Source organism: Cherax quadricarinatus, chromosome 62 (assembly GCF_038502225.1).
Source record: "Cherax quadricarinatus isolate ZL_2023a chromosome 62, ASM3850222v1, whole genome shotgun sequence".
Taxonomy (NCBI): domain Eukaryota; kingdom Metazoa; phylum Arthropoda; class Malacostraca; order Decapoda; family Parastacidae; genus Cherax; species Cherax quadricarinatus.
The window spans coordinates 6,103,026-6,113,031 of NC_091353.1; the positions used below are offsets into that span (position 1 = coordinate 6,103,026).

At 49.5% G+C, this 10,006-nt stretch overlaps 1 protein-coding gene across 1 annotated transcript in view; it reads right to left on the minus strand.

Annotated features, from left to right (window-relative positions):
* The window catches only part of LOC128687278 (uncharacterized), a 55,006-nt gene extending 45,340 nt beyond the window's left edge, over positions 1-9,666 (minus strand). The window contains exons 1-2 of the mRNA XM_053774646.2: positions 9,520-9,666; positions 4,266-4,366 (exon numbers count right to left, since the gene is read on the minus strand). Of these exons, the coding sequence (XP_053630621.1) occupies positions 4,266-4,365 (100 nt within the window). The 5' untranslated portion in view covers position 4,366; positions 9,520-9,666. The remainder of the gene's footprint in view (positions 1-4,265; positions 4,367-9,519) is intronic.
* Between the last annotated feature and the right edge of the window lie 340 nt (positions 9,667-10,006).

Sequence of the window (10,006 nt, forward strand, 5' to 3'; positions counted from 1 at the left end):
AGCACACAAGGGCTCAGAGGCACATCAGGGCTCTGAAGCACACCAGGGCTCAGGGACACATCAGGGCTCGAGCACACCAGGGCTCAGGGGCACATGAGGGCTCTGGAGCACACCAGGGCTCAGGTGCACATCAGGGCTTTGAAGCATACCAGGGCTCAGGGACACATCAGGGCTCTGAAGCACACCAGGGTTCAGGGGCACATCAGGGCTCTGGAGCACACCAGTTCTCAGGGGCACATCAGGGCTCTGGAGCACACCAGAGCTCAGGGGAACATCAGGGCTCTGGAGCACACCAGGGCTCAGGGGAATGTAAGGGCTCTGAAGCACACCAGGGGTCAGGGACACATCAGGGCTCTGGAGTACACCAGGGCTCAGGGGAACATCAGGGCTCTGAAGCACACCAGGGCTCAGGGACACATCAGGGCTCTGGCGCACACCAGGGCTCAGGGACACTTGAGGACTCTGAAGCACACCAGGGCTCAGGGACACATCAGGGCTCTGGAGCACACCAGGGCTCAGGGGCACATGAGGGCTCTGGAGCACACAAGGGCTCAGGGACACATCAGGGCTCTGGAGCACACCAGGGCTCAGGGACACATCAGGGCTCTGGAGCACCCCAGGGCTCAGGGGCACATCAGGGCTTTGAAGCACACCAGGGCTCAGGGACACATCAGGGCTCTGGAGCACACCAGGGTTCAGGGGCACATCGGGGCTCTGGAGCACACCAGGGCTCAGGGGCACATCAGGGCTCTGGAGCACACCAGGGCTTAGTGGAGCATCAGGGCTCTGGAGCACACCAGGGCTCAGGGGAACATCAGGGCTCTGGAGCACACCAGGGCTCAGGGGAATATAAGGGCTCTGAAGCACACCAGGGGTCAGGGACACATCAGGGCTCTGGAGCACACCAGGGCTCATGGGAACATCAGGGCTCTGAAGCGCACCACGGCTCAGGGACACATCAGGGCTCTGGAGCACACCAGGGCTCAGAGACCCATGAGGACTCTGGAGCACACCAGGGCTCAGGGACACATCAGGGCTCTGGAGCACACCATTGCTCAGGGGAACATTGGGGCTCTGGAGCACACCAGGGCTCAGGGGCACATGAGGACTCTGGAGCACACCAGGGCTCAGGGACACATCAGGGCTCTGGAGCACACCAGGGCTCAGTGACACATCAGGGCTCTGGAGCACACCAGGACTCAGGGGCACATCAGGGCTCTGGAGCACACCAGGGCTCAGGGGCACATCAGGGCTTTGGAGCACACCAGGGCTCAGGGGCACATCAGAGCTCTGGAGCACACCAGGGTTCAGGGGTACATCAGAGCTCTGGAGCACACCAGGGCTCAGGGACACATCAGAGCTCTGGAGCACACCAGGACTCAGGGGCACATCAGGGCTCTGGAGCACACCAGGGCTCAGGGGCACATCAGCGCTCTGGAGCACACCAGGGCTCAGGGGCACATCAGGGCTCTGGAGCACACCAGGGCTCAGGGACACATCAGGGCTCTGGAGCACACCTGGGCTCAGGGCCACATCAGGGCTCTGGAGCGCACCAGGGCTCAGGGGCACATGAGGGCTCTGGAGCACACCAGGGATCAGGGGCACATAAGGGCTCTGGAGCACACAAGGGCTCAGGGACACATCAGGGCTCTGGAGCACACCAGGGCTCAGGGACACATCAGGGCTCTGGAGCACACCAGGAATCAGGGGCACATCAGGGCTCTGGAGCACACCAGGGCTCAGGGGCACATCAGGGCTCTGGAGCACACCAGGGCTCAGAGGCACATCAGTGCTCTGGAGCACACCAGGGCTCAGGGGCACATCAGAGCTCTGAAACACACCAGGGCTCAGGGACATATCAGGGCTCTGGAGCACACCAGGGCTCAGGGGTACATCAGAGCTCTGAAACACACCAGGGCTCAGGGACATATCAGGGCTCTGGAGCACACCAGGGCTCAGAGGCACATCAGGGCTCTGAAGCACACCAGGGCTCAGGGACACATCAGAGACAGAGACAGACAGACAGGGTTTACGAAGATTCTCTAGTCATTATTTCCTGTCAAGTGTCATGCAGGCTTTCTAATCTATGTAATAATTCTTGGTCTCCATTGTTATCGTTCCCCTGTTGTGGTGTCAGAGGAAGTGGAGAATTTGAAAGCAAGACCTTCATATATCTATCATATTCTTATCTGTCTCACAGATTTTTTAGGTTATTAGTGATGTTCTCTGTCAGATAACCTAACTGGGAAACCCATATTTGACATGCTGTCTGTTTCATCCGTGTAAAATATTGACAATTGCGACTTAAGTATTTATACGTCATGTAATTTGGACACTTCCTATATTTTTGTTAACACACATGTGCTCCCAGTTTTATCATATTTCCAAAAAAAGGTTATAGAAGCATACCTCGGGCAGTGACGATAAGCTTTTATTCGAATTTTTAACCCGGGGGAAGGTTAGACACACAGGATGACCTAGTAAAGTCAGTGCGTCATCGGGGCCTGAATGTCTTATTTCCATTGAAATCCTTTAATCTTGTCCCCCAGGATGTGACCCACACCAGTCGATTAACACCCGGATACCTACTTACTGCTATTTAAACACGGGCAGTAGGTATAAGGAAACATTCCCATTGTTTCACCCATACCGGGATCGATCCCAGTCCCTCAACATGTTTAATGAGTGCTCGTGTCCCACGACACGAGCACTCATTAAACACGAAAGATACGGCTGAGCTCAATATAGCGGTATATAAAACTGAGGAAGGTGTGTCATGGTGGTGGTGAAAGAGCCAGAGGTATGCACTGCACGCCCAAAAGCTATTAAGAATGCTGGCCGGAAGGTAGCTTCGTGTGAGAGTCGGAGGCTCGCCTGGGAGAAAAAACATATCTAGGCCAGTAAGAGAGCTCAGGTGGGTCGCGACCCATATTTAGCAGCAAGCAGAGCTTGTTTGGCTTGTCATTGTGATTGTCTATGCTTCATCTTGTTTGCCCTGTTTGTTTTGTCTTGGTATCACCATCTTTATTGCCAGTATTTTACTACCAGAAATTAAATACTGCTATAACGAAGAGGTCTCGTGAAATTATTAAAGTCACACTTCCATTAGAATGTAAAATATGTTTACTGAAGAGGTTAGATCATGCCAACCAGTGGTGCTACAAGGAGAGAAAACCAGTGTTATAAACACTAACATAACCCAGAGTCTTAACAGACACTAACATAAACCTGAATTTTTATAGACAATAAAATAAACCAGAGTCCTCATGGGCATAAAGCAGAGTCTTTAAAGACACTGACACAAACGAAAAATGATTAACGTAGTTTAGTATTTTAAATAATATACTACCTGTAATATTTTAACTATGGCTTACTGAGTCCATGTTGAAGATGGTGGTAATGTATTACCACCATCTTCAACAAGGTCAAGACCCATGTTTAAACTACCGAGGTTTTCTGCCTTCAGCTAAGTCCCTACCAACACTACCAACAAGGGTATCTTGGTACAGACCTGCAATCAACTTCGACAACTTCCACTAGTGAGAGGGGCTGGATTTGAGAGGGACCTGACCTGTCAACATCTGAGTTCTTACCTCTCCTAGTGGCCTACGTCTCACCTCTTGGCGCTATAAAAAGCTCCATCCTGTCACTTCTTCTCCATATTGTTTCATACTTTGGAACAATGCTCTTCTCCAGACTGAGGGACTGACCACCTCAAATACTTTAAGGGTGATGGACTGATTACATCGTCTTCAAGTATCTTCTGCTTCTATCAACTTTTCTGTACTTGACTGAAGAAGCCTACTGTGTAGGCGAAACGTTTCATAATAAAGATACCTAACTGTTGCATATGTGTCTTACCTAACAACCTGTCGGTATTTTATACCATTTTAATGTTCACTACCTAGACTCACTTCTAGTTTTTCAATGGAGCTCTGCTAAAACCACCACCATTACCTAGAGTATACCTGGAGGGTGTTCCAGGGGTCAACGCCCCCGCGGCCCGGTTCATGACCAGCATTAGAAAGACTTGGATCACGTTGGTTGTTTGATGATAAGACTATAGGGTTTTGGTTCTTTGTGGGAGTTTGGTAACATTAACACCATTGTTAAAACTATGGAGCACTGCCAGCACTATGATGGTTCACGTCAAACACTCCCATCCATCGCCACCAAGACTTGTGTCCTGGTTTGGTTGCGTTGCTGCAACACTATGGCTGTTACTCTCCAGCACTTGCAACATTACCATCAGTTTCAACACTCACATTTAGGATCTCGGATGGCAGAGGAGTTGCTGACTGTAGCAGTCATCCCAAGTGAGGCCGTGGACGCCAGTACCACAACCGCTATCATCCACGTCAACATTCTGAAACACAACAAATATACACATGATCTACCTGTACACAGTGCTTCCCAAAACTCCCATATGAAAAAAAAAGGCCAAAACATCCAAATATACAAACACATTCACTTCCTCCATACTCCTTCCTTCCAATCTGATATCCAATCTGGTATTCTCCTCTTCGACAGATCCTCCCAGACTCCCGCACTTTCCACAACTTCCCTTCACAATCTCCCATAAGATCCAACCCAACAACCAGAATGAAAACAAACTGTGACAATTCCCTCCACCTATCATCCTCAGCTTTTAATGGGTAACAAGACACAAATGGAACATCTGGGTATCTTCACAAGATACCCAAACATTGCTTCCCTGTCCACTCTGCCACAGCAACTACGTAGGCTGTCTGCCACATTACTTCCTGTCCACTCTGCCACAGCAACTATGCAGGCTGTCTGCCACATTACTTCCTGTCCACTCTGTCACAGCAACTATGCAGGCTGTCTGCCACATTACTTCCTGTCCACTCTGTCACAGCAACTATGCAGGCTGTCTGCCACATTACTTCCTGTCCACTCTGCCACAGCAACTATGCAGGCTGTCTGCCACATTACTTCCTGTCCACTCTGCCACAGCAACTACGCAGGCTGTCTGCCACATTACTTCCTGTTCACTCTGCCACAGTAACTACGCAGGCTGTCTGCCACTACTTCCTGTCCACTCTGCCACAACAACTACGCAGGCTGTCTGCTAATATTTTCTGTCCACTCTGTCACAGCAACTACGCAGGCTGTCTGCCACACTACTTCCTGTCCACTCTGCCACAGCAACTACGTAGCCTGTCTGCCACACTACTTCCCTGTCCACTCTGCCACAGCAACTACGCAGACTGTCTGCCACACTACTTCCTGTCCACTCTGCCACAGCAACTACGTAGCCTGTCTGCCACACTACTTCCCTGTCCACTCTGCCACAGCAACTACGCAGGCTGTCTGCCACACTACTTCCTGTCCACTCTGCCACAGCAACTACGTAGCCTGTCTGCCACACTACTTCCCTGTCCACTCTGCCACAGCAACTACGCAGGCTGTCTGCCACACTACTTCCTGTCCACTCTGCCACAGCAACTACGTAGCCTGTCTGCCACACTACTTCCCTGTCCACTCTGCCACAGCAACTACGCAGGCTGTCTGCCACACTACTTCCTGTCCACTCTGCCACAGCAACTACGTAGCCTGTCTGCCACACTACTTCCCTGTCCACTCTGCCACAGCAACTACGCAGGCTGTCTGCCACACTACTTCCCTGTCCACTCTGCCACAGCAACTACGCAGGCTGTCTGCCACACTACTTCCCTGTCCACTCTGTCACAGCAACTACGCAGGCTGTCTGCCACACTACTTCCTGTCCACTCTGCCACAGCAACTACGTAGCCTGTCTGCCACACTACTTCCCTGTCCACTCTGCCACAGCAACTACGCAGGCTGTCTGCCACACTACTTCCCTGTCCACTCTGCCACAGCAACTACGCAGGCTGTCTGCCACACTACTTCCCTGTCCACTCTGCCACAGCAACTACGCAGGCTGTCTGCCACACTACTTCCCTGTCCACTCTGCCACAGCAACTACGCAGGCTGTCTGCCACACTACTTCCCTGTCCACTCTGCCACAGCAACTACGCAGGCTGTCTGCCACACTACTTCCCTGTCCACTCTGCCACAGCAACTACGCAGGCTGTCTGCCACACTACTTCCCTGTCCACTCTGCCACAGCAACTACGCAGGCTGTCTGCCACACTACTTCCCTGTCCACTCTGCCACAGCAACTACGCAGGCTGTCTGCCACACTACTTCCCTGTCCACTCTGCCACAGCAACTACGCAGGCTGTCTGCCACACTACTTCCCTGTCCACTCTGCCACAGCAACTACGCAGGCTGTCTGCCAAAGAATAGATACCCCCTCCCCCCGTCTTATGTATATAATAAACACACCAACCACTCCGAAAAAGTGTCTCCACACCAGCTGTTTAACACTCCTGCCTTCATTCCATCTGTGTCAGCTGTTGTACCATCTTTTATTGTATCCTCTGGCTCACACACACACACACACACACACACACACACACACACACACACACACACACACACACACACACACACACACACACATCGAGGCCAGGAGCTATGACTCGACCCCTGCAACCACAATTATGTGAGCACTCACTTCCTGAGAGATTTCAACAGTATACTAAGTAGTGATCCATTTCGTATTAATTTGCATTAATTAAAACAGTAATCACACTTAGGTAGTAAGTCCCGGAGCGTTTCGCACACACAACGAGCTTCTTCAATCGAATACAAAGGCAAATATGGAGACAGCGGAAGCAGCGGAGAGGTGAGGATAGGAGGTCAGTCCCTCAGCCTGGAGGCGTGATCACGTCACCTTGACCTCCTCACTGCTTCTTTCTGCATATTTATCCACCTTAGTATATATCAGACTGTTGAAGTCTCCCTGAGAGGTCTTGTGTGTGTGTGTGTGTGTGTGTGTGTGTGTGTGTGTGTGTGTGTGTGTGTGTGTGTGTGTGTGTGTGTGTGTGTGTGTGTGTGTGTCTGTGTGGGTGTGTGTGTGGGTGTACTCACCTAGTTGTGGTTGCAGGGGTCGATTCATAGCTCCTGGCCATGGTATGTGTGTGTGTGTTATGTACATATATATATATATATATATATATATATATATATATATATATATATATATATATATATATATATATACATATATATATATATATATATATATATATATATATATATATATATATATATATATATATATATATATATATATATATATATATTCCTTGAAAGTGGTAAAGACTTGGTAGTCAGGTTTGATCCAAGGGACAGGAGTGGCTCAAATTCCTTGAATCAAGAGCGCTTCATCAGATTCAAAGCATCCCCCTTTGTATCATGGTCACCGTAATGATGGTCATGTTCACTCATGTTTACTGTGAGGGTGGTCATGCTCACCGTAATGGTGATAATGTTCACTGTGGAGGTAGTCATGTTCACTGTGATGGTTGCCATGTTCACTCATGCTCACTGTGATAGTGATCATGTTCACCGTAATGGTAGTCATGTTCACTCATGTTCACTGTGATAGAGGTCATGTTCACCGTAATGGTGATCATGTTCACTGTGATGGTAATCATGTTCACCCATGTTCACTGTGATGGTGGTCATGTTCACCGTAATAGTGGTCATGTTCACTCATGTTCACTGTGATGGTAATCATGTTCACTGTGATAGTGGTCATGCTCACCGTAATGGTGGTCATGTTCACTCATGTTCACTGTGGTGGCAATCATGTTCACTGTGATAGTGGTAATGTTCACCATGATGGTGGTCACGTTCACTGTGATGGTGGTCATATTCACTGTGATGGTGATCATGTTCACCATAATGGTGGTCATGTTCACTGTGATGGTGGTCATGTTAACCGTAATGATGGTCATGTTCAGTGTGATGGTGATCATGTTCACTCATGATCATGGTGATGGTGGTCATGTTCACCATAAGAGTGGTCATGTTCACTGTGATGGTGGTCATGTTCACCGTAATGGTGGTCATGTTCACTGTGATGGTGGTCATGTTCACCGTAATGGTGGTCATGTTCACTGTGATGGTGGTCATGTTCACCGTAATGGTGGTCATGTTCACTGTGATGGTGGTCATGTTCACCGTAATGGTGGTCATGTTCACCGTAATGGTGGGCATGTTCACTGTGATGGTGGTCATGTTCACCGTAATGGTGGTCATGTTCACTGTGATGGTGGTCATGTACACTGTGATGGTGGTCATGTTCACTGTGACGGTGGTCATGTTCACCATAAGTGTGGTCATGTTCACTGTGATGGTGGTCATGTTCACCGTAATGGTGGTCATGTTCACCGTAATGGTGGTCATGTTCACTGTGATGGTGGTCATGTTCACCGTAATGGTGGTCATGTTCACTGTGATGGTGGTCATGTTCACCGTAATGGTGGTCATGTTCACTGTGATGGTGGTCATGTACACTGTGATGGTGGTCATGTTCACTGTGATGGTGGTCATGTTCACCATAAGTATGGTCATGTTCACTGTGATGGTGGTCATGTTCACCATAAGTGTGGTCATGTTCACTGTGATGGTGGTCACGTTCACCATAATGATGGTCATGTTCACCGTAATGGTGGTCATGTTCACTGTGATGGTGGTCATGTTCACTGTGATGGTGGTCATGTTCACCATAAGTGTGGTCATGTTCACTGTGATGGTGGTCATGTTCACTGTGATAGTGACACTACCCGTTATTACAAATCACTTTCATTCCTGTTATCCTCACACCTCACTGCATAACAAACAGAAACTGCAACGGAAACACGACATTACTGTTGGTAAACAGAATGTTCCTTATACAAACAGGAGGTACCAAGGACACCAGTTAACAGGAGATACCATGATCACCAGTAAACAGGAGGTACCATGGACACCAGTTAACAGGAGGTATCATGGACACCAGTAAACAGGAGGTACCATGGACACCAGTTAACAGGAGGTACCATGGACACCAGTAAGCAGGAGGTACCATGGACACCAGTAAACAGGAGGTACCATGGACACCAGTTAACAGGAGGTACCATGGACACCAGTAAGCAGGAGGTACCATGGACACCAGTAAACAGGAGGTATCATGGACACCAGTTAACAGGAGGTACCATGGACACCAGTTAACAGGAGGTACCATGGTCACTAGTAAACAGGAGGTACCATGGTCACCAGTAAGCAGGAGGTACCATGGACACCAGTTAACAGGAGGTACCATGGACACCAGTTAACAGGAGGTATCATGGACACCAGTAAACAGGAGGTATCATGGACACCAGTTAAGAGGAGGGGTCATGGACACCAGTTAACAGGAGGTATCATGGACACCAGTTAACAGGAGGTACCATGGTCACTAGTAAACAGGAGGTATCATGGACACCAGTTAACAGGAGGTACCATGGTCACTAGTAAACAGGAGGTATCATGGACACCAGTAAACAGGAGGTGCCACTAACGCCAATAAACACCACTAACGCCAGTAATCAGAAGACACCACTAACGCTAATAAACACTGTAACACCTTAAAACACGTACTGGCCGTTTTTATATATATATAAATATATAAATCAAATGTGTATGCAGGGGAGCGCCAGACCGGCCAGACGCGCGACTAGAGAGTGAATGACCCGCGAAGTTGGGCGCTTGGGGTTTATATAGGCTGGTGCCCCCCCCGCGCGCCGAGCCTCTTGGGCGCATGCGCCAGCCAACCATGTCCTACAACGGTGATATGGGTCAGCCATGGTCCGCTTGCGGCCAGGGCCATGGCCAGGGCCACGGACGCAGCTAGGGCCACGCAAGGGAAAGGGAAGTTGAGGATAGGCGAGGTGCTTGACCGCGCCGAAGGAAGGTGGGATGGATGGCCTTCTAAGTGGCCACTTAGAAGGAAGGAATGACAACTTAGAAGGAAGGAATGACCACTTAGAAGGAACGATGACCACTTAAAAGGAAGGAATTACCATTTAAAATGAAGGAATGGCCACTTAGAAGGAAGGATGACCACTTAGAAGGAAGGAATGACCAC